Below are 22,943 nucleotides of genomic sequence, written 5' to 3'. Positions count from 1 at the left end.
CTATTGCAGCGCCGGTTTAACAACAAAAAAAAAAGAAAAGAAAAAAAAAGAAAAAAACTCCATCCATCCACGAACGCAAAAACGGGCAGCGCAGCGACACACGTTCTTTTCACACAGTTCACCTCCAGCGATCATGACGGCCAAGAACCGACAGAAGAGCAACGCCGGCGAGAAAGCCGCTGCAGCTTCTGCAGCTGCACCGGTACATAAGGAAGAGAAGACCCAGAAAAGTAACGGCGTGAGCGGCTCCTCAGCCGCCCACGGGTCGCCGCGCTCCTCAGCCGCCCACGGGTCGCCGCGCTCATCCGGGAAGAAGAGCGGCGGCGGCAGCAGCGGGGGCAGCAGCAGCGGCGGCAGGAGCTGCCTGGGCACCCTGTTCTCGATGCTCTTCTACGCGGTAATGATCGGAGGCGCCGGCCTGGCCGCCTTCCACTTGCAGAAAGTGGTGGAGGAGATTCGGCAGACGAGCGCAACGCACGCCCAAAGTGCGCAAATCAGCGCCGAGATCAGCGGCAAAATGGACGGCGTCGTTCAACAGGTTCGTTGAGATGTCATTAAGGAGGCACTGCACCCAACTAATTATTAATTCCAGCATTGTGACGGTGCAGCCCCTGTACTTTGTGTCTGTACTTGGTATACTTTTGGATCGAGGGGCGGGTCAGGGGTTGGCTTGAGGGGTTGGGTGAACCCCCATGGGGGTCACTGAATGCAAACTACACACATGGCAAGTCAATCAACTCTCTTGAGCCGTACTCAAAATCTTCTAAGGAATCTCCCCAGAATATCAAAAGCAGTTTGGTTTCATTCTGACTTTAAGATCACTTTTGTTTATGTACAACATGTCCTCCAAAGGTTCTGGGAACTTTGAGTAGAATTGGGTCCATATATGTACCAATCATCAAAAGGCAAAACGAAAATCTGACCTCCTCAGCAGTAGTTACCACGATACTGTGACAGATTGATGAATCATCATCTGCATGGTTCCACCGTAAAATGCTCTCCTTAATATTTTCGAATTTTTCCAACTCTAGGTTGCCTCTCTGAAGACCACGGTGGACAGTCTGGAGTCGTCATTGGGCGCCACCCGCGCCGAACTGGAGGGTGCAATGACCCGGATGGCGAGGGGCGAGGAGGAGACCCGGCGAGTGGAGGAGGCCCTCCAGAAGCTCCAGAAAGACCTCCTCAAGGAGCTCTCCGAGGGCATCAGCGAGGTGAAGGAGGCCCGGGAGCGGGACTTCTCCTCCCTGGAGACGACGGTGGAGCAGCGTTTGGAGGAGGTGAGTCGCTCGGTGCGCGCCAGCGTGGCCGAGTTCACCGACGCCCAGGGCGAGGCCCAGAACCAGCTGGCCGACCTGAAGGCCCGTCTGGGCGGCATCGAAGACCCCGCCATGGTCAAGCAGGAGCTTGCCTCCATCGTGAACGTGGTGGCCGAGATCAGGGCGACCAAGCAGGATGCCGACGCTTCCGCCGATTCCATCCGGGAGCAGATCAACTCTGTGAGGGAGGAGCTCCGAACCCGTAGCCAGGAAGTGGCGTCGCTTTCCCTGGAGGTGGAGTCCTTCAGGTCGGCGGTGCAGGACACGGTGGGAAGTCTCAAGCTCTCCGTGTCTAACGCCGAGACGGAAGTCCAGACGCTCAAGGACCGAACCGGCGTCCTGGAGGTGGCCACCGAGGGAGTCCGCGACTTGGAGACCAAGCTAAACGAAGTGGCCGCTCAAGCGCAGAAGAGAGCGGACGACATGGAAGCCCGCCTCAAAGCCTCAGAGGAGAACGGCGAGTCCATTACCTCCAAGGTGGAGTCGCTCCTCTCCCAGTACGACGCCCAGGAGAGCGACCTGGCCGGCAAAGCCTTCTCCGGGAAGGAGGTGGAGGTCCTGAGCAAGAACCTGGAGGAGCTGCGGGCCAACGTGGCGGCCGTGGGGGAGGCGCAGGACTCGCTGGTTACCACGGACTCACTCATGGCGCAGCGAGTGGAGGAGCTAGAGAGGCTGGCCGCCGAGGGGACCAGCGAGCACGCTGCCCAGCTGGAGGAGCAGCAAGAAGCCATCGTCGCCTTACAGACGGCCTTGGAGGAGGCCAGCCAGACGCTGGCGGCATTGTCCCAAGGTCCAGAAGCCCAGGCGGAAGAGTAGCATCGTCACAAATCACAAAACACTCTTTTCTTTGTTAGTAACTTGAAGTTGCACAGGTAGGGCAAGAAATGAGGAGGGAGCTGGATGGACTGCTGAGCTGTGAATCAACACTCAATCTGCACTGTTAGGGTTTTTATTTTTATTTGACAGCTTCCTGCCTTCCCCAAAGATTTTTTGGAAATCAAAAGCAATAAGCTCTTGTCAAGAATTTGTTGTTTACTCCTTTTTTCTATTTTCCAATAAAAAAAACACTCTTCTTGACCTCAATGTCACGTTTTCATGTATACGACACACGACGACCTTCTAGCTCCAGAAAGTCGAATTAAATAAAAATAAAAAAATCGAATTCTGATAAAACTTAGACCTGTTCAGTAGTGACACTGATGTCCTGCTCTTGGGCCGACGTGAGTCCGTCTAACGTGCGTCTGAGCTGGGCGATCTCCTCGTCCCTCTTGCCGAGCTCCTCGGCCAGGTTCCCCACGCGCAAGGTGAGGTCGGCCAGCCGGGGCTCCAAGCCCCCGAAGTCTCTCTTGATGGCGCCCACTTTGGGTTTGAGGTCCGCCGCGAAGCTCACCGTGCGGATGAGGCGAGCCCGGCCGCCCTCCAGCTCCCGCAGCTGCTCCGCCACGCTGCGGTCGGCGGCGTCCAGCTCGGGGAGGCGTCGGCGCAGCTTCTCCAAGGCCTGCGCGTTGCGTTCGGACGCCGCGCGTAGGTTGGAGACTCGTTCGATGCTGCCGGCCAGCACGTCGCTGATGCGTGCCACCATGGATCGCTCGGACCGCGACGCCTGCTCCTCCAGCTCCGACACCTGCGTCAGGAGGGAGTCCAGCTCCGAGCGCAGGCCGTCCATACGCCGAACGTCCGTCCTCATCGACGCCACCTATTGGCGGGGGTATTTCAGTCAGGTAACAAGAAGTAGAGGCCGATGAATCAAACGCACCTTGTTGGAAAAGTCCACCGTGATGGCGGAGGTCCGCGCTTCAATTTGGTCCACGGCACCGCTGAGCGCGTCCACGCTGGACCGCAGCGCCGAACGCTCGTGGCTCAGCCCGGACGCCCACTCCTTCAGCTGGCCCACGTCTTGCTCCAGGCTCTCCAGCTGGGCCCGCGCAGCCTTCCGGCGACCCCCTACGTCGTCCAGCATCAGGTGCACGCTCTCGCACTGCAAGACAGAACGAGATTCTGTTGAGAATTATTTCAATGTGAGTTCTTGCTGATGTGTTTCCCCAACATGGCCACAAGAGGGCGCTATTATACCTGTAATCCAGTTATTTCCCAAACTACTGGATACAGACTAATTAAAGTTCTCACTGTACTGTATTTCGGTAAATTAAAAAAATCCAATTTGTTTATTCGACAATTTATTGGTAAAATATCAATCATCTACAAATGAGCAGCAGTCCAGCTCTGCTAGCACACTAATGAGGATGCACGGGGGGGGATAATTTAACACAGAAAAATAGTAACACAAAGTAACCAAAAAAACCAAACTTGACCTATTTTGACACTGAACTAAGAAAATAATTCCAGAGGCCCTTCCTGTCCTCTCTGCAGTGTCATTATTGTGTGATGTCATCTTGAGGGGCTTCGGTTGGCTCCTCCCACTCTTCATCCGGCTCCTCTTCTTCCTCATTAGTCTGCCCCGCCCTGAGTACCATGGTGAGTTCGTGCACAGCCTCCCGCACCACTTCCAACTCGCTCTTCATCTTGAGGATGGTGCCGCGAGCTTGTAGGGCGTCAACTTCCTGGCGCATGGCGAGGAGCCGGTTGAGCGTCTTCAGCATGTTGTCCTCGGCCGAGAACATCTGCAGGGTTAACTCCTCCATGCGCTTCTCGGCGCCGCTCAGGTCGGCCCCCAGTTTCACTATGGAGCGCAGCGCCTCCTCCACGTGGGGGAGATGCTCCTCGCACTCTTTGGCCCGCGGCAGCTGCTCCTGAAGTTGGGCGCTAAGCTCCGCCTCCTTGCGGGCCAGCCTCTTGATGTTCTCATCCATTTTGTGGATCTGCTGGGTGTTCCAGTCCAGCTGCGCCTGCGCACGCTTGGCGTCGTCCTCCTCGGCACGCTCCATGGCTCGGGCGTTCCTCCTGGTGCTGTCCTCCAGCTCCTCAAGCTTCTCGGCCAGCGACCGGGCCCTCCGCTCGGCCTCGTTCACCCGCTCGGCGGCGCTGCCGTGAGCTTCCCGGGACTCCGCCTTGAGGGAAGCCAGCTCGGAGGCGGCGGCGGCGAGCCGGTCCTGCCACGTCTCCGTCACGTTGAGGAAGCGGGCGTTGATGGCTTGCAGGTCGCCCGACGCCAAGCTGTCCTCCGCCTGCAGCGTCGCCACGGCGAGGCGCAGCTCAGAAACATCCCGTCGAAGCCCGCTCTCCGAGGATACGGTGGAGAGCGCCGCCTGGAGGTCTTCCTCGGAGGCGGCGAGCTGCAGCCGCAACACAAAACAGGAGGGCCGTTTCTCAGGGAGCGCTCAAGCCAGGAATCCACAGATTTGTTGGATGGGAGGGTCGCCTGAGGTAGGGTACCCGAGAGGGTGGAGCTTGACACACTGTCGTCTGTTGTTTGGTGGGTGGACACTTTACGTGTAATATGCCGAAATGCGATTCCACAAACGTTACCATGGGTTAATTTGGAACCTTCATGAGATACAAAAACTCTCCTCTTACAGCTGGAGAGGTTCTGTGATTCATACCCCAATGCATTTATAACACTTTAGTTTATAAATGAGCTCTAAAGTGTTGACGTTGCACATTTTCGAACAAAACTTACTTTTTTGGAAACCATCTCGACTTGTTCCTGCATTTGAGACAAACTTGACGTCTTGCCATACAAACGTGCACATTTTTCCTCCATTTGAGAGAACCTGGCATTCTGCTGCAGCACCATCCTACACACAAAAAAAACATTAAGATGAGACAAAATATTATTTGAACTTAAAAATGCACGTGTGGTTTGAACTTACCAGCTGAGTGCAGCGCAGACTGCAAGCGAAAGTACGCACATGATGCATTTAAGATCCAAACTGGAGGATTTGGAAGGCGTGCTGACATGTCCACGCTTTGCTTTTGTGTCTTGGTCTTGTTTGTTTGCAGAATCGGGAGTGACGACTTCATTACTTTGCTTTTTCTTTCTTTGCTTCACCTCGCCATGCATTTTGACGTACTTTAAATCAGCAGGAACGGGGAGGGAAAAAAAACTCACCGATTTTCTTGAAGATGAAACACTTAAGTCCCCAAAACGTTCACAATATACAGATAAAAGCAAAAATAGGATTAAAAACCACTCTTTGCACGTCGACTCCTCATTTCTTTTGACCCGGTTGTGCTTGAATAATGCTGCTTTCACGGAAGTCGTAAATTTCAAAGCCCACACGAAAGTGACGACTCGGGGTTCAAATAAAAACTTCCAAAGTTGCTGCAAATAACTGCACGGAAGCTACTGCTAACACCCCACCCGATTCAAAGCAGTGACCAAATGAGCTGTTTGCGAAGGAATTGTCACAAAGTTTTTGAAAAGTCAATATTCCCACTTTCCTGGAAAACCGTGAACGCCTCAGACAGCCACGTCAGCGGTTGCCAGCGTTCGCTCACGCTGACACAAAACTAAGGAAATGAGCTTTTTAATAATAATAAAATAATCATACATAAATGCAAGCATGTTTATTTTAAATGCTCCCAAAAACATTGTCAACCATATGATTGCCAGTATCTTGTACAAGTAAATGAGCTTTTTAATAATAATAAAATAATCATACATAAATGCAAGCATGTTTATTTTAAATGCTCCCAAAAACATTGTCAACCATATGATTGCCAGTATCTTGTACAAATTCATTCATATATATATATATATATATATATATATATATATATATATAAAAACTTGGGTAAACAGTAGTACATGTCAACTCTTTCAATATTGATACATTTACTTCAGTTAACACAACTTTAAAGTACATTCAAGCAAAAGCTGCCAATTTTGGCAAAATGCAAAAAGGAAAGAAGCAAAAATGTAACTAGATCACTCCACAGTAAAGCATAATAATTCTAACTTTGGACAAAGACCATTGTGGAATGGCGGAAACAAACATTTAATAGCTCCGACTCCCAGCTTGAACACATCTAGTGATTCAAGAAAATAAGATATCCAGCTCTAATATTCAACCTACATCAATGCCCAAATTAACAATTTGCCTTCAACGTCTTCAAGTTACAAAAAGGGCTCGGCAAATCCCTTCAAATATTTAAAGTGTCTAATTATAAGAACGAAGAAATACATGCTGCTTTATAGTGCAAAAGTTCCAGTCACACACTAAGTGCACTTGATCATTTTTTTGTCATTTTTACCATCATCTGATATTAGCATTGATGCTAAGACACGTTAAGCTGCACGTTTCAAAAAGAGGCTCGACCATTCCAAAAAAAAAAAAAAAAATAAAATAAAATTCAGACTTATGTGTTGCTACTTCCTAAAGGACTACTCGAATGAGCTTGAGATGAGTTGACAAGGCCACCCAAGATACTTAAGAGCACTTTGAGCAATAGAAAGGACACTTTTTATTTTTTTAAACTTCATAACATTGCCTCTGGCTGTATTTACATGCCGAAAGAGGAAATGATTCACAAACTTTGGCCTTTTTCAAAGCTAAAAAAATGTCTTTGTAAAGCTTCAATTGTTGATGTAAATGTTTTTGTCCAACATGTCACTAAATACAAAAATTGTCACCTTGGACTTGAGCCTATACTTCCCCTCGTAGGTTCTTCAAGAGCTGTAGTGGTCCTAAAAACACACACGCACACAAATTTAAATGTGACGTTCAGGAACGGAGACGAGCGTTTGGGCGATGACGAGCGGAGACCTGGATGGTGTTGACGACGCCGCTGGCCATGACCGAGAGCTTTCCGGCGACGTTGCGCACCCCCATTTTCAGCTGCGTCATGTCGGGAGCATTCGGCAGCACGTTGGTCAGGCGGTACGAGCTGGCTGCAATCGAAGAAATTAAAAAAAAAGACCAAAACGCTCACACTGGCGTATCGTTACCGACCAGTCCGAGATACTCACCGGCTTGCTTCTTCTGATCGTCAAACAAGTCAGCTGAACTTATAGCAGAACTCCCGGCGAGTCTCTCCAGGCGCGATCTGGCTTCGTACTGCTAACAAGCAAATTTTTTTGGAAATGTCCGACATTAAAGTTTGCGCATTTAGCCGAGACAAAAAGAAGCTAGTGCGAGAATGCACCTCCCCAAAAAATCCTGTAAAAAATATCTGTACCTCTGTGTTGTCTTGTTTCCCAAAGTACATATCTGAGGAGATGGCTTTGACGTCCTGGCCGAACTTCTTGCGAGCTTCTCCCGTGTCTGGGACGGGTGCCGGGTCTACTTTCCTGCGCGGGGCGGGCCTGCGAGCAGACTTTGACGTCATCACAGCGGACGGAAATCGAGTCAGAACCTTCTCACCTTTCATCTAGCGAGGTGATGGCCGACGTCAAGAAGAAGTCCGGTTCGGCTTTCTTGCTCCATCGGGAGAGAAAGTCTGACGAGTTGCTTTGCTCGTAACGGGACAGGACCCTGAGATGGTTTCAAAGAGAGCGGCAGGTTACATATGGAAACTCTGCACTTTTTCCATCGTATCCTACCCTGACCCGAAGCTGTCCTCGTCGTCATCGCAGTCGTCATAGTCTTCGGTGAAACGCGCCTGTTTGCCTGTCCTGGCCGCCAGGGGGCGCTCCTGCTGGATGATGTGCATGTCGGACGTCACCGAGTGAGACACTCCACTAGAGGGCGAGAGAAACGACACACTGTTTTTTGTGTTTTGGACCTCCAAGGTCAGCTCTCAGCGTACCTCCTGACCCCGAGCCCCATTCCCAGTCTCTCCGCTTGCTCCCGCTTCTTCCCGTCCAGATTCTTCAGCTTCTGGTCGTCCTTTTTCCTCTGCTCCTCCAGCTCTTGGTAGGCCAGACGCATGGATGGCGCACTGAGAGCACACCATCGGATGGATTCAACGCTGAGCGGACACAACATTAGGTACACAATCCGAGCGCGCCCTCACATGGACTCGGCCGTTTTAGTGTTGTTCTTCTTGTCGCCGGCCACGTCCTCTACCTTCTCCCGGAGCTTGTCGGCAGCTTGCGCTTTCTTCTCCAGCTCGTTGAAGCTCTTCCCGCTCACCTTCTGAGCGCCCAGGCCGCCTTTCTTGGCGGCCATCTGCGAGGACGAAACACACACTCGAGTGTTGCATAAGACAGCGAGGCACGAGAGGTGGATGTGGACGTACCATTTTCTTGGCGCCGCCCGGCTTCTTCTTGAGAAGAGATAAGGGTTCTGGGAAGAACACGACAGATTTTATTATTGAACAGGAAAATGCGCAAGTGAGCGAATGAGCGTTTAACCTGGATTGGCTTTCGGGGAAGCGCTCAGCTGGTCCACACTGGGCCCACTCTCTGCATTGCCTGAAAGTCACCAGATGCATTTATATGAATATAGCATATAAATAGACAGAAATGCCAATACCTTCTTCCACGTTGCCTTCCGCGTCAAATGTCACAGAGCTGAGGCTCATTTTGGCCATGTTTTCCGGAACTTCCTGTTCACCAAACACATACAGAGCGCTGTGTTAATTCCGAAATGTCCGACTGTGAGTCGAGGGCTAGTACCTGTGTGTGGAGACTGAAGAAATCATCGTGCTTCTCTTCTGCCGACGGGGTCAGCCCTGAACCCTGACTGTCCAACCAAAGCTACGAAGACAAAATGTGCAAATGAATAGAAATCCATACATTGATGATATTTTTGTTACCTCCGTGCCATGCGCTCTGGTGGCGTACGTGGCTTGCGTCTTGATCTTCTCTCTGTACAGCTGAGCGGCCCGGCTGTTGTATTTGACGTTGGCGGCGTTGGCGATGCAGCTGTGCTGGTTGAAGAACGACACCTAGACAGGAAAGGAGGTCAGTACGCCGTCGTTTATGGCTTGACGTTCGCGTGCGGCTCTGCTCACCGCGTTGGCGTTGCCTCCCACTTGCATGCATCGCAGCTGGTACCATGACCAGTTAGAATCCAGCTCTGTGGACCTGTTGACAAAAAGATCATGTTTTGTTACACGCCGAGAAATGCAACCATTGTAAAATGCACACGTAATATTGACTCATGCTCACCTGATGAAGGACAAGTGCACACCTAGAGACCTGTGCGTTCCCGAACAGTCTATACAAAGGAACACGCCATATGTGATGCTGGCCCAACTGGGATTTTTTGCTGAGCAGTCAAAACAAGCCTGGGAACAAAAAAAACAAACAAAAAAACTTGTATTGAATTGAACTTTATACAACTCATCAACGCTAACTAAAGCTAGGAGGTAACAGCTGTTCAAACTAGATCGCGCACACAATTGAAGCAGACGTTAAAAACTTGTAGAAATACTAATTGTCTTTTTTTATGATAGTAATTGGGTGTAGAACATTTGGAAGTAATTAAATGACACTTAACTGTCAAAATAAAAGCTAGCCAAACTCATTCCTGTCAACCAGCTAGTAATTAGCTGACACCTAATTACTCTTCCGAAGTTGCTTCCGCGTGAACATTCCTAATAAATAAATCAAATTAACACACAAACACACGCACTGTGTCGTTATTTAAAGTCGTGTTGCTAACTTTTATGCTAACCGTGACGGTGCGACGTGTCAGACGTCGACTTACTTCCTTGTTACGAGCGGAGCTAAAGTCTCACCTTATTCGTGGGAACGGAGCGAAGCCGCTTGAAAATGGCACTAATGTCTTGCTTGCTGGGTTCCGCCATGATTCTGGTAGCAAAATAAATAGAAACGCGTTTATGTTTAATTATAAGCCAAGTGACACGTACGTTTCAGGAGGAAAACATTCTAGCTCGCCTGTGATTGGCTGGAAATAGCACGTGGCTAAGTTGTGGTTGCAGTGCATTGTGGGTGATGTAGTTTGTTTGGCTATTCACGCTAGGAAAACAATTCAATGGCTTTATTGATACATTTTCTGGCGTTTATTGAAACAAACACCTTAGTCAATACGTTACTGAAATAAATTCATTTATTATGTTGTGTGGGACAACATTTACAAACATGAGCTGTGCAAATGACAACGTGTCCTGAAAACTTGGCAAAAACTTGGCAATTCATTTCTGGATTTAAAGGCACCAGGGGAATTCATTTCTGGATTTAAAGGCATCAGGGTTGGCTCTCGTTTTTTAATCATGAAATCATGGCTACACAAATGAAAAATGTCTCCCAGGGTAAGGCTATCATCATCATAACTGATTTGTTTAAAAAAAAAAAATGGAATAAAGTCAGTAACAATTCATAGACTAGCCGATTAATTGTAAGAATTTGGCCCCATGCAAAAAGGGAAAAATAATCACGTTGGAAAGTAGGAGAATAACATAAAACATTCAATTTTTGTACAAACTGATTCTCAGTCAGCGCATTTGAACAGAACAAAGAGCACTTAAGGGTATCATAAATTAACAATTATCAACTTCCTACCATTCCAAAGCTTAATTTGTGGCATTTATATGTGCCTGTAACAAAATACCGTATCTTGCCGCGGTTGTATGCCGTATTGAAGAATAGAAAATAAAAAATAAACTCCCATACTTGAAACTGAGGTGGCGCTTCAAGCCTTCTGGAAGATATTCAGTGTCGAATAAAAGGCAAAAAATATATATATATGTACATACAATCTAGAATCAAAAGTAGAGAGGATTGCATATAATTAGGTCAGTGGTTGAATGTACAACAACAGCATTTAAAGTCGGCGGACAGCTCATGAACAAAATACAATCAGTGAGTTTACATTCAAGTGCAGTGCCAAAGAAGACTTCAACCCCGACGTGAACCACACGAGGGCGCCACAAGACTGAAATCAAAGTCGCGTGAACTAAGCCCGCCACCAACCCACCCAATCGTGTCCAAGTCCGTAGCGGCTTGTGTTTAATGAAACCTTCCATCAGGCCCAGTGTTTACTGTATTTTAATTGATGAGCCTTTTTTTTTTTAATTTGTAACAGCGTCAACAAGTGTCTTAATGCCAAACTTAAGTGATCCTCCATCTTGGGAAGGTCCTTTTGTGGGCTCACTTCTCTTACCACGCCACACAAAAACACGGGAAATGTTGGCGAGAAGGCCACCTTTGTCTCCATCGACCTGACTCACTTGCGGTCACTCCTGGAGGTCCTCCGCGTAGTTGGCGGGGTAGAGCCCGATTTTGCCGTCCTTGAGTCGACCTTTGCACCAGCCCTGGTCGTCCTCCTCGCCGATTTTGGTCAGCTCGTCACCTTGTGTGGGGGGGGGATCAGATCAAGTTGGGCTCTTTGGAGTTTACGGAATGCTAAAGTTGAGTGCCATACCCGCTTTGAAGGTGAGCTCGTCCTGCTCCTGCCCCTCGTAGTCGTACAGAGCCCGGACGGGCACCGAGACCACCGGGGAGGCCGGCTCGTCCTCAAACGGGTTGCCGTCGCCGTTGGCCGAGAAGGGGTTGGCGGCCGTGTCCTCGTCGGACCAGTCCGGGGTCCTCTCCGCGCTGCTGACGCTGGGCACAGGACACCAAAGGTCGTCATTAAGAGGGAGGGAGGAGGACAAGACGATAAGCCGTCACGGCGGATCCTGACGTATCCAATGAGCTGTTTTTTTTTGCGAGATGAAATCAGGAAAAGTGACGTGGCGTGTGGGAACAAAGCCGCAAGCAGATCATTGAGGCACACAAGTGATTGGAGCGAGCGGGAAATTTTGGACGACCGCCACCGGAACGTCCCGACAGGAGAAATTATTCACAGATCTGTGCGATAATAGCATTTGACAGACACACAAAGACGTCACAAGTGTGTGACATAGCGGGGTCACCATGCAGCGGTGCCACCTGCGGAAGGATGCAAAGATGGAAGTAGCCAGCAGAGTCCTCAACCACAAAACAAAAAAAACAAAAAAAAAGGAGCCACATAAAGGACAAGCGCGGATGTATCAACCAACGTTTTCACTTCCTCCTTTTTGTCACTGATGTGGTTGAGTGCCGCCGGCGGTGGCGGTGGCGTCTCCTCCGCCACCTCGGCCACCTCGGCCACCTCCCGCTCTTCATCGTCGTCATCGTCGTCCTCGTCGAACGGGTTGGAGCCCGCTTTTGCGGGCGCGCTCAGGCTAATGCTTCGGGACACAATGAGAGAGTGGACGCTGAGAAAGCCGCGCACACACAAACGTACACATGATGATGTGACGACTTCCTGCTTGGAAAACTTCCAGGTGAGCATGCAGATAGCCCCGCCCCCAAATGGACAGCCGTGATGACGACGACGACGACGACAACTCAAGGACGGCAGTTTGTTTGCAAGCGCACTCGAGTGAATCCTGACGGATTATTTCATAAACACGGCTCCTTGCAAATGTAACTTTGCTTATGTTGTAGTCAACAAAGCTTCATCTTCTTTTAAGATACATATCGAGGTCATTCCCACGACCCGCATTCCTGGCGTCAACTTCTCTCGCGCACTTATGAAATCGGACACTTTGAAGCGAGTAGGTCCGGCCGCTGGGTTACCCGAGTTCATTTTCTCGTGCAGGTGTTTCATTTGTCCAAAGCGAACATTCCGGGACCTTACCGTCACGCAGCGCGCCACGGCGATATTTCCACACCGCCGCTTTTGGCCCGGGTTCAACTATGCACCAAAAGACGTCTTTCCCGACAAACTGCGAGCGTTTGCGGTCGCCGGGAAGACAGCTGCACCAGCGCCTTACGCAACGTTTTCGGCGCATTCCTGCACAGGATGTCGCCATGTATGGTTCCGAGATAAGCGAACAGGGGGGGGGGGGGGGGGAGTGTTTGTGTGCAGAGAGCAGCCACTAAAAAAAAAAAGAAAAAAAAAGAGAGTTGCAACATGTACCTGCTGTTGTTAGTCTTGAGCGGCTGAACCGGCTGGTCGGCCCCGGTTTGACTGATGCCCGTCAGCGTGACGCCCTCGGAGGTCTTCTTCGTCCCCCGCCTGCTGAGGGTCCGGTTCAGGTCTATGGACCAGTCCTGCGATGCAGAAACGCAGCTGAGCATCTCGCGGAGGGGAAAAATCGATACATTTTCCAAAATCAAATCCTTGCCAGGTGCCACATTGAGAACATGCCAGCATAGTGTACTCCAAACCAGAAGGGGGCAGCATATTTGCTTGGATGCGACTTCTGCTGAGCCAAGGCACATCGTTTACAAAACCTCATCTCAAAAGTCATTATCTCCAAAAAGTCTTTTTTTTTTATTTTTTTATTTTTTTTTTAAATAAATAAAGGAAATCTCTACGCCACCAGAGGTGAAACCCGGAACCTGTAGCCCCTTTCACACTGCCGACGTCCCGTCAAATTTGTCGCATGCGTTGACACGACGGCTGCGGCTTGACGCATTTGGATAATGAGATGCGAGGCAGCCAGAAAATTCAAGCAGGGAGGGGGAAAAAAAAAAACATGCGGCCAGTGTGAAAGGACTCGACCGTTTTTCCTTCAGGTCTTGCTTTGCCCCCTCGCGGACACGCACTTGGATGAAAGCAGGGAGAGCGTTAGCGTGAATGAAGAAGGATCCCGACATGCTCCACCCCCTCCCCTAGCTGTTGGTGATACGGAGAGCACTCACTACAATGGACCTTCTCTTAAAGGAGTGAACGTGGGACCAGTCCAAGTTCTGGAGGAAAGGGAAGGCAGGTGGAGATTAATGTGGACGTTAGTGAAAAGCTACAATCTTCCAAATGGCCGATCCTGCACGTTCCTGGAAGAGCTCCGCTTCCCTGATGCCAAACTTGGGCAGTGACGAATTTAAGTGATACGCTTGCAGCGCTTTACCTCAAACTGAGGCCAGTTCATCGGCATGCCAGGACCGTGGTTGGACCGGAACCACTTCAGGTCCTCCTCGCCGTCCGTGGCGACGATGGTGTCTTCCAGCGTGTGGTAGATCGTCTGGAACCTAACGACAAAACACGTTAACCTTTCGTTCGTTTTTGTTTGCCGGAGAGCCGGTTGTGGCCGTGTTTGCCCACTTGTGATTGGTGGAGAGGTCCAAGTGCTGCTTGACTTCCAGCAGGAGCTCCTTGAAAAAGCGAATGCGCTTGTCTTCAAACTGCTGCCACTGCTCAAAGACCTGCTCCATGTTCTCCATGTACTGAGGCGTCAGCTTGTCCAGCTCCTCCAGGGACTTTTCGTAGCGTTCCTTTGTCTGGATAAGGAGAAGGGTGGCCCAATTATGGATGGCGGCTTCCGGGGTGCGGGGAGTGAGGTTGTTACCTTCTGCGCCTCCTGCTGGCACTTCTCCACCTTCTCCTGGAGCTTCTTCAGGACCTCGGGATTGTTGTTGCTCTCCAGCTTGCTGTTGTTCTCCCGGCTGGCCGCCAGCTTCTCCTCCTTGCAGGCTGAATGGTACATCTTCTTCATGGTCTCCACCTGGGAAATTGATTTGGTGGATTCATTTGGATCTACTGTGTGGATGTTGCGGTTCCTAATTAAATAGAATGAGAATTTTGTTGTTGTTGTTGATCTGTCTTCTAGAAAGTCACAACTGGAGGGCCGTCGTCACACATAGTTTGCTCTCCGCATGTTTCTACAAGTCGCGATGTGAGGGGCCTCACCCCACCCCACCCTCCCGTCATTTTCCAGCACTGCTAATAAGCCTCATTTCCTTCCGACGTTCTGCCACTTGTCCCGCCGTCGGTAAATAAATCTCCATGGCTACGAACTCTATTCTTCAAAGGCGGACCAGGATGTCCCCGCCCCTTCCCTGGTGACGTCACAGACATGCACAGGATATCAGGCTCGGGGTCGTGAGGAATGCCAGCTCGGAGGCAACCTGAAAGCCCCGCGTGGAATGTTTTGCCGCTGTCAGAGCGCCGGACGGAAAGTATTGGGAAACAGAAAAGCGGCGAGCGGCTGGAAGAATGAGTCAGGCGTCATGCGTCGGCGCTGACTAAGTGAGCACGTGTACCTCTTTGAGCTTCTTGGCCCAGGGCTTCTGCGCCTTGCGGAAGCCGTCGTCGGCCTCCTTGGTCTCCTTGAAGCCGCCGATCATCTGCTTGTGGTAGGCGTCGCGCTGCCAGTTCTTCAGCTTCTCAAAGTCCTCGCCCATCAGCGCCGCCTTCACCTCCATGTGCAGCTCGCTGACCTTCTCCGCTTCCGTGCACAGCGACGACCACGCCCGCTCCAGCATACCATACTGGGGGCCTGGCCAGCGGGGGGGGAGGGGGGACAAAAACACCTTGAGATTTAAAACATCGGTCCACCACTGCATAAAACAACAACAAACAGTTCAAACCGAATTGCCGCCTGACCTTTCTCGATGAGCTGCCTCCAGCGCTTGCCCCACTCGCTCAGCTGCTGGGCGTACGACTTCTCGATGCGCGCCCGCTCGTGGATGCAGCTCATGAGGTCATTGCACAGTCTGTTGCCGTCGTCCACCCGCTTCACCGTACGCTTGTAGTTGCCCACCTGACAACAGACGGGTGGGAGGAAAAAATATATATAAAAACGACAGCGTCTTTCCGTCTCCGGCACCTCCTCACCTCCCAGAAGCTGTCGCTGGAGACGTCGATCATGGAGTCGTCGTAGGAGCCCGACATGGCTGCTGCCGGATGTGACAAGTAGACTGGAGAAGATTGCAAAAAGGGACAGGGGGGGAGTTAACCAGGTTGTATTACAATATTTTTAAAATGTGCGCAGGAACACTTCCGCTTGCTTCAAACCACCACAGACTTGTCTCTGTTTTCATCCCCCCTCCTCCTCCTCCTCACCATTACATAAAAAGCTCTCATTATTCCTCAGATGCACCGGTTCCTCCTCGCCTGCAGCTGCCCCGCTCACATCCGAGACACTTGTCCGCCAATTTTCCGCTTAATTCCGGTGTTGATAACAACCTGGGCCAACAGGTTTGCAATAGCAAACTGTGGATTGGACACACATGTTTGCCAAACGCTCGGAGTGCGTGTGTGATGCTGGTCAGTGACCCGTGGTGCGCTGGCAAGCTTGCACAGTGGATCTTATTGTGGCCCCATGAACACGTCCATACACACTACATAGATCTAGACTCACACACACGTACACAAAGAGTGATTGTGGAAGCCCGTTCTGTTCTTGCGGCCACATCCGAACGAATCAAGGAGGAACCAAACGTGACTTGACCCGCGAGTGTACACACGGTTGTTGACACGGCAAAAGTCTGAAGTCCAGTGCCTCGCGAGGGAAAGCTAACTCGGTGGGAAAGCTCCATGGTGGAGGTCGGGGTTTGGTTACACAATTGTCACGGTTGCCATTTGCCAAATCGGAAATCCTATCAGTGTGGCGCTTAATTGAATTATCCTCCAAAAATTGCTTTGTAGATTACCGAGCTTAGCCGTGACGTAATCAAACACGACAATGATGGCCGCTCGGGAGCCGCTGTGGAATTTTGGTGCTTTCGAGATCCACCTGGGTAACGTTGCGGGAGTTCCCACATTGGTGTTTGACGTTAACTTTAAAAAAAAAAAAAATGAAGTCGCTGGAGGGAAATGAGATCAGCGGTCAGCTGAGGCCTGATGTGAATATTGAAAGTTGATCTGAAAGAGGAGCTAACTGGGTTGAAAGTGAAATATCCAGAAAGGCAAGTTACATAAGTAAATATTTTTTTATCACAGTTAAGAGGAAGCTCTGTTTCCACTTCCTTCTTTTGTTGCACAAAAGCCCAAGCTACTCCGTCCTGCCATGTTGCTAAATCCCAGAAACACCGAAAAGTGCACGTTTCCATGACAGGGAAAGGTTGTGACCTGAGGTTTGAGTGTCGCTCCGCGGCAAATCCCCTTTGCGACACAATGCCATTTGCTCCGTGCAGGTTCAAGCATTTTCCACTGCGCTTGCCAGAACTTCATAGAGGAACAGAATAAAGGGAAACTCGCCATTGCATGGCAGTGGGGAGGGGGACCGTCACGCTGGCTGACTGGCTGGCTGGCTGCCTTTCTTGGGGTTTGTTGTTGTTTTCACATTAGCAGGAAAAAGGAAATTGTCTTTCACCAGTGCTATGATAAAGTAACATCACATTATTTTACAAAAACTGTTAAATTGCATACCTCAAAGATGTTTTTGCAGGTGTTCCTAATGTTTTGTCCAGGGAATGTCAAACGAATTGGGAGGGCGGGGGGCTACAGGACGTGGATCAGGAGGTGAGGCTGCCCCGCCCTTTAACACTTAACACTCCTTGATTCAACTGTTCCTAATAATTTGACCATTTATTGCACACTTTAAAGCCCGATATTGACATTTTCTAACGCCCAAGTTAAATCAACTGTCCAAGTCTTAAAACACTTATAATGTCATCCGATGTTCGAATTTTGCTTTTATGACAGACCTTTTCACTTTATACGTTGCAGTTTACTTTTACATCCTTATTCGTATTGAAACGCAACTTTGACTAGTTAGCCGTGCCCCGCTCCCTTTGGTGTTAGCAAATTAGCCATCGCCGTTAAAAAAAGAAAGTTCAAATGAACTAAATCAGCGTGCTGCTGTGCTCTTACCTCTTACAAGTTCGCTCGGATCGATGACTTTATGTCCGAGTTGCTGGTTGATTTCCTTAGTCGGGCTGGTTTTAGGAGTTTGTCCCTTTTTTCCGGGAGAAGCGGTCCCACCAGCGAGCGACTGTATGACACCACCGTCGGTTGCCCCAAAATGTCTTATAACACATCCGGTTGTGATGTCAATTTCGAAATAAAACGATCCTCAGCGCTTGATGCGTTTTATGAGTGTGGTACTTGCCCAACCTCTAACTTTACTCTGAAAAACGCAAGCACTTCGATTGTGACGCCACATCCGCTGGAGCAGCTGCGATCCCTCAAAGTTTCCATCGATAAAGTAGCATTTTTGAAACGTTTACAGGTTAATATAATGTATACAAATACTTGTTACATTATTATGACGACATTGCTATTGAGCAATTCAGCAAATATTTTAATTTTATAAACCATATGCATTGCTAGTGGGCAAATAAAATGACATTCTACAAGAGCGGTTGTAGGCAAAACGAGGCACAATACAATGTAATAACATACAAAAGTATTTCTTTTGAATCCATGTTGAGCGTTATTGTTAAAAAGTGCATCACTTCCAGGTGGCCGCAGCGGAGCGGGCGGTCCCGCTATTGACGCCGCTGCCCTTGGCGCCTTTTGACCCCAGCGACTGACCCGAGCGGCTCCGCAGTTCGGCGCTGTCGCTCTGCGCCTGCTCTTCGTCATACCTACACACAAATTATTAAAATCCTTGAAATTGTACCCTTCGATAGCTCAGTTGGTAGAGCGGAGGACTGTAGAGGCAAAAGCTGAAATCCTTAGGTCGCTGGTTCAAATCCGGCTCGAAGGACATTTTATGATACTTGAAGTATTATTTTTTGGAACCTAAGTTCAAACGAATGAAGTGCAATTACCGTAATTTTCGGACTATAAATCGCGTTTTTTTCATAGTTTGGGTGGGGGTCGACTTATATACATATATATGTTTTTTTTTCACTTTTTGGGGCATTTTATGGCTGGTGCGACTTATACTCCGGTGCGATTTATAGTCCGAAAATTACGGTATGTAACAATTTAAGTGGCCTTGACATATTGTATTGTTTAAAAAGTAACTACTTTGAGAAGACCTTGAACCAGCGACCAAAGGGAGATTGTTAATCCAGCGTTGCAACAATTTAGTTCACAGGTTTAAGTGACAAGGAGGCCAAACTCATCTCTGGTTTCCATAGCAACTCACAGAAGTTCATAGTTCCCCAGGGCGTCTCTCGGCGGGCTTCGGTTCCAGCGGCTGTCCGGCATCTCGCCGTTGGGCGTGACGATGTTGAGGGTGTCGTTGATGAGGTTGTACTTGAGGATGCGGTCGTTGGCCGTACTGGACGTCAGTGAGGGCGATGCGTTCACCTGGAGACATATTTGAATTCAAATATCATCCAGGGAAAATACTTGTGTGTTTTTAAATGACTAGCTTTAGTAACAGAAAGGTTTTTGCACAAAAAAAAAAAAATTCCTTCGAGCCGGATTTGAACCAGCGACCTAAGGATCTCAGCGTATGCCTCTACAGTCCTCCGCTCTACCAACTGAGCTATCGAAGGGGATACCATTAAACGCCATCTTACCAATGAAATACAAAACCCAAACTTGTCAATCGCATTTTTATTGCGACACAAAAACTGTTAAATCACTCGTATGCAAGCAAAGACTATTCCGGTAAAGTCGATGGACGCAAAAGCGACGGTATATGTACGGTAGCCTCGCTTAGCTGAGCTTGCTAACACATTAGCATCGGGCTACACAAACATGGCGGACTTAAAGGGGCCGCGTCGCAATTACCTGTTTTGACGATTTAGATGGCATGTTTTAATTTCTATTCCTTTACGCGAAAAAATGTCATGTAAATCAAATCAACCTTTCTGTTAATTATTTTTTCTTTTATGCTTTACTGACCCACCTCAATGAGCCATGGCTTGAGCTTGTCATCGATGATGATGTCATAACCGTAACACTCAAAACAATGCTTGTCATTGTTCATCACGGGCTGGGGAAAGAATGTGCAAAAACAAATGAATGCAACATTTGTGCTTCACTAAACAAGTCCCAATTTAGGACACTTTAACACTTACAGCCACTGCCTTTAAGGACTGCACCACAATCCAGTGGATCTGGTCAAAGAGGCGACTGGTCACCTCCTCTCCCCTGGTGCTCTCCAGGTACAAACGCAGATTACTCACCGTCCACTTTCCACCGTGGACGTGGTTGTAGTCGTCCTGTGTGGACGGACGACAGAGGAATGACACAATAACGACGATGTTAAGCGTGATGCAATATATCACGAGCCTTACTCCATGTTTCTGGATGGCCACGTTGGTAAGGTGCACAAACATGTTGTCCAGCTCACTTGTACTCGGCGTGTACTTCACCGTGCAGAACCTACAGAAACCCATCTTGTACCTGACGAGAAACATTGCAAAAAGGAGTCGTAGGATAGATTGCATGATCTTAAATAACCTGAATTGGGTCTTACATGTAGCATTTGAGCGGCCGATACGTGGTGACCAGCACGTAGAGACGCAGGTCAAACTTTTTCCCTCCAATCAAAAGCGGATTGTCAATGTATAAGGAGATGATGTAGGCCTCCTTGCCACTAGAGGGCGCCATGAACCTGGAAGGAACATTTTAGTCAAACATTAAACTTAGCATACTACAACCTTCGATAGCTCAGTTGGTAGAGCGGAGGACTGTAGAGGCAAAAGCTGATATCCTTAGGTCGCTGGTTCAAATCCGGCTCGAAGGAAACATTTTTAAGCGCCCTCCTTTTGCCATAAAAAAAAAAAAAAAAAGTATACTGTAGTCATTATAATCAACTCAATTCAGGGACGCTTTCAAACGGGCAGGAAAGAATTAGCGGTGAGTTGCTAATCAAAACAGCAGCACCTACCAAACCATGCAATGTTATGTTGTTTTTGTAACGTACGTGGATGTGCGGCTGTCCCGCGACCACTTTTTGATCTGGGACAGTTTGTTGATGAGGAAGATGCCTTTGCCTTGCGCCTTCCCGCACGGCTTCATGATCCACGTACTGGACGGGTTCTTGCGGAACTCCTCGACAAAGAGATTATAATCGGCCGGGAGCATGAACGTCACCGGGACGAAATCTAAAACACACGCAAAAGAGTCGATCAAACCGCCGATGACTGAAGTCGGTCACTTACCGAGATGGATGTATTTGCCGTTGTCGTCCTTCTCGGCCAGCGGGTTGCTTTCCTTCTCCAGCTCCTTGCGGTAGCGCTTGATGTTTTTGATCATCAAGTCCTTCCTGGTCAGCTCGTAGTGGTTGGGGAAGTGGTTGACCATCTGCTCGTCAGTCAGACGGTAGCCCGTGTCCACGCTGAACACATTGCGGATGGTCTGGATGCTCATCCTGTCATGTTAGAAACATCCAAGCCACCTCGACATAAATGAAAGCCCGTAGAATCATGAAGACGATTTAATTTGAATTGCTACATTATAATTTATGTACAATACAGTGTTAGTTTTTAATTACCAGTAGAAATTCCAGTCGTCATTTTCCGTCACTTGAACCCAGTCCCTCTTCTCAAAGTTATTGATAAGGACTGACTTCTCAATATCTGTCACCCACTTCACCTTACCGGCCATGTTCCTTCCCACTGCAAAAACCGGGTGAGAGAGAGAGAAAAAAAAAAACAGCAAAAGTGAGTATAAATATGAATAATTTATGTGATAGTTAAGCATTTCTTACCAGTCGATCAACGTGAACAGTCATCAGTGGTTGTCCCTCTAACTAGCAGGATGCTGCATCCTTCTTCCCGGCACCGCCCTCCCTCCTGCCCGTCCCTGGTGCACCCTCACCGGCCTGAATCGACTCAGGCCTTGGTCCCTCGGAAGCTCCAGTTAGAGAAATGAAATCGACTTCATACTGTGAAGTTAGCGCCCTAAGCCCAGGCAGCAATTTATCGATCCGTGTGACGCGACGAGGAAGGAGTGGCGACAAGTATTGCCCTACATAATAAAAACCCAGGAGTAACGTTTGTTGAATTTGAGTAAGAATATTTTTGTAGGCTGGATTTAAGAAAGGTAAAGAGAAGGGAAAGTGATTTTAGGATGGAATGTTTTTCGCGAGGATAACCTAGCAACCAAGGTGCAATGAGAAACACTACCTCGGTTCGTCTGCTGGGGGCAGTATAAACCTGTTTATTTTAACTCGGAAAAAATGGTCCAAAAATATTTTACAAAAAGTATAAAAGCCTACAAGTACACAGTAAAAGTAAATTCAATGACAGTTTGTGCATTCAAAGATTATTTTTATTCTGCCGACGAAAAGTAATGACGCTTTTTCCGGTCTTTTTACGCCACAAGAAAATGTAAAGAAATATATATTTTCTGAATTAAATTATTTAACATTATAATAGTATTATATTTGAACCACAGAAACGAGTTTTACTGAATTTTTACTAAATAAGCGTCAAAATTATGTCAACAGTTGACTTCCGGGGTTGTCGGAAAGTTAATCTACCTAGCAACAGAAACGCTTGTTGAAATGTACGATAAAAGGCATTACATTTTTTTATAAGCATACTATTCTAGAATAACGTACTATATTTCCTAATAAAATTTTGGCCAGTGTTTTCATTTCTTTTACTAAATTAGCATTGTAAATACACCACGCTGGACTCATTAGGGTGGCTTAAACACTATCTCCGGTTGACCACTAGAGGATGCTGTTGTGGCAAAACTAACAAAAAACAGGTTTAAAATCTTAAACTCACCACAATGTTTATCAGACAATACAAAATGACACTTATTTACATATTCAAAAAATAAAATATATAAATATATTTAGTTTAAATTATGGCTGTGTAAAATTGTACCTTTGTATAGTTAATTGGTTAATTGGTGATACTGTTTATTTCATTTTAAACTAAAATGTAATAAAATATAGAACGAAAGGAGTGTGACTACCTGCACCACACCCCAAAAACAAGTCATATATTTCCCTCCCTCCTCACGAGGCGGTAAAGGCGTGGCCAAGCGTGGTCTTTGGCAGTTACCCGACAGCGACGAGATTAAAGGACGCTGCTGTAAGTTCAAGGAAAACAATACCGAAATATAAATATATATTTTGATACACATTTTTAATCCTAATGTTATTGTGTTTCTTACAGGGCGGCGTCCGTTTTAATCTACTTTTGAGGTATGTTTACCTTCTTTTTACATGACCTTTGCACGTGGGCGATGACTTCATCTCTTTGTTGTGACGATGGCCTAGTTCAGCCGCTGTAGACTACGCCAGATGACTTTTTAGACT

At 48.3% G+C, this 22,943-nt stretch overlaps 5 protein-coding genes and 3 non-coding genes across 13 annotated transcripts; 3 read left to right on the top strand and 5 right to left on the bottom strand.

The window, feature by feature from the left end:
- Window positions 1-52: 52 nt before the first annotated feature.
- On the top strand, window positions 53-2,393 carry LOC133145409 (cytoskeleton-associated protein 4-like). Its single transcript, XM_061268897.1, has 2 exons — window positions 53-538; window positions 1,032-2,393. The coding sequence occupies exons 1-2, from the start codon at window positions 134-136 to the stop codon at window positions 2,130-2,132; spliced, it is 1,506 nt and encodes a 501-aa protein (XP_061124881.1). The 5' UTR covers window positions 53-133; the 3' UTR covers window positions 2,133-2,393.
- Window positions 2,263-5,654, bottom strand: ikbip (IKBKB interacting protein). 2 transcript variants are annotated; one of them, XM_061268901.1, is made up of 4 exons: window positions 5,087-5,654; window positions 4,894-5,011; window positions 3,073-3,294; window positions 2,263-3,012 (listed from the first exon to the last, which is right to left on the bottom strand). In XM_061268901.1, the coding sequence occupies exons 1-4, from the start codon at window positions 5,275-5,277 to the stop codon at window positions 2,491-2,493; spliced, it is 1,053 nt and encodes a 350-aa protein (XP_061124885.1). In that variant the 5' UTR covers window positions 5,278-5,654; the 3' UTR covers window positions 2,263-2,490. The 2 variants fall into 2 exon arrangements, with proteins under 2 accessions (XP_061124885.1, XP_061124884.1); XM_061268900.1 differs by lacking the exons at window positions 2,263-3,012; window positions 3,073-3,294 and adding an exon at window positions 3,335-4,549.
- A 114-nt stretch (window positions 5,655-5,768) lies between these two features.
- Window positions 5,769-10,017, bottom strand: LOC133145410 (ADP-ribosylation factor GTPase-activating protein 3-like). 2 transcript variants are annotated; one of them, XM_061268898.1, is made up of 16 exons: window positions 9,843-10,017; window positions 9,271-9,389; window positions 9,114-9,186; window positions 8,916-9,047; window positions 8,776-8,856; window positions 8,633-8,705; window positions 8,512-8,571; window positions 8,397-8,443; window positions 8,172-8,326; window positions 7,965-8,096; window positions 7,759-7,896; window positions 7,580-7,690; window positions 7,395-7,521; window positions 7,186-7,276; window positions 6,983-7,107; window positions 5,769-6,903 (listed from the first exon to the last, which is right to left on the bottom strand). In XM_061268898.1, the coding sequence occupies exons 1-16, from the start codon at window positions 9,909-9,911 to the stop codon at window positions 6,886-6,888; spliced, it is 1,551 nt and encodes a 516-aa protein (XP_061124882.1). In that variant the 5' UTR covers window positions 9,912-10,017; the 3' UTR covers window positions 5,769-6,885. The 2 variants fall into 2 exon arrangements, with proteins under 2 accessions (XP_061124882.1, XP_061124883.1); XM_061268899.1 differs by having other exon boundaries at window positions 7,186-7,273.
- Window positions 10,018-10,156: 139 nt separating this feature from the next.
- On the bottom strand, window positions 10,157-17,796 carry pacsin2 (protein kinase C and casein kinase substrate in neurons 2). Of its 4 annotated transcripts, XM_061268368.1 has the most exons (12): window positions 17,633-17,796; window positions 15,653-15,735; window positions 15,422-15,578; window positions 15,079-15,314; window positions 14,385-14,540; window positions 14,141-14,316; window positions 13,947-14,067; window positions 13,741-13,788; window positions 13,013-13,146; window positions 12,108-12,278; window positions 11,489-11,670; window positions 10,157-11,416 (listed from the first exon to the last, which is right to left on the bottom strand). In XM_061268368.1, the coding sequence occupies exons 2-12, from the start codon at window positions 15,707-15,709 to the stop codon at window positions 11,301-11,303; spliced, it is 1,554 nt and encodes a 517-aa protein (XP_061124352.1). In that variant the 5' UTR covers window positions 15,710-15,735; window positions 17,633-17,796; the 3' UTR covers window positions 10,157-11,300. The 4 variants fall into 4 exon arrangements, with proteins under 4 accessions (XP_061124352.1, XP_061124354.1, XP_061124353.1 ...); XM_061268370.1 differs by lacking the exon at window positions 12,108-12,278; XM_061268369.1 differs by lacking the exon at window positions 13,741-13,788.
- A 243-nt stretch (window positions 17,797-18,039) lies between these two features.
- On the bottom strand, window positions 18,040-21,778 carry ttll1 (tubulin tyrosine ligase-like family, member 1). The gene is made up of 10 exons (XM_061268372.1): window positions 21,378-21,778; window positions 21,162-21,285; window positions 20,830-21,038; window positions 20,592-20,772; window positions 20,142-20,279; window positions 19,960-20,068; window positions 19,741-19,884; window positions 19,569-19,655; window positions 18,858-19,021; window positions 18,040-18,348 (listed from the first exon to the last, which is right to left on the bottom strand). Exons 2-10 carry the CDS (start codon window positions 21,272-21,274, stop codon window positions 18,213-18,215), a joined length of 1,281 nt encoding a protein of 426 aa, XP_061124356.1. The 5' UTR covers window positions 21,275-21,285; window positions 21,378-21,778; the 3' UTR covers window positions 18,040-18,212.
- trnay-gua (transfer RNA tyrosine (anticodon GUA)) lies at window positions 18,384-18,470 on the top strand. Its single transcript is given in 2 exon segments — window positions 18,384-18,420; window positions 18,435-18,470. It is a non-coding gene; the product is annotated as a tRNA-Tyr (tRNA).
- trnay-gua (transfer RNA tyrosine (anticodon GUA)) lies at window positions 19,126-19,212 on the bottom strand. The gene is given in 2 exon segments: window positions 19,126-19,161; window positions 19,176-19,212. It is a non-coding gene; the product is annotated as a tRNA-Tyr (tRNA).
- trnay-gua (transfer RNA tyrosine (anticodon GUA)) lies at window positions 20,325-20,411 on the top strand. The gene is given in 2 exon segments: window positions 20,325-20,361; window positions 20,376-20,411. It is a non-coding gene; the product is annotated as a tRNA-Tyr (tRNA).
- Window positions 21,779-22,943: the final 1,165 nt, after the last annotated feature.

This window comes from Syngnathus typhle, linkage group LG21, assembly GCF_033458585.1.
Source record: "Syngnathus typhle isolate RoL2023-S1 ecotype Sweden linkage group LG21, RoL_Styp_1.0, whole genome shotgun sequence".
In the NCBI taxonomy this organism is placed as follows: domain Eukaryota; kingdom Metazoa; phylum Chordata; class Actinopteri; order Syngnathiformes; family Syngnathidae; genus Syngnathus; species Syngnathus typhle.
Note: the sequence above shows the minus strand (reverse complement) of the source record. Positions and strands in the feature narration are given on the sequence as shown.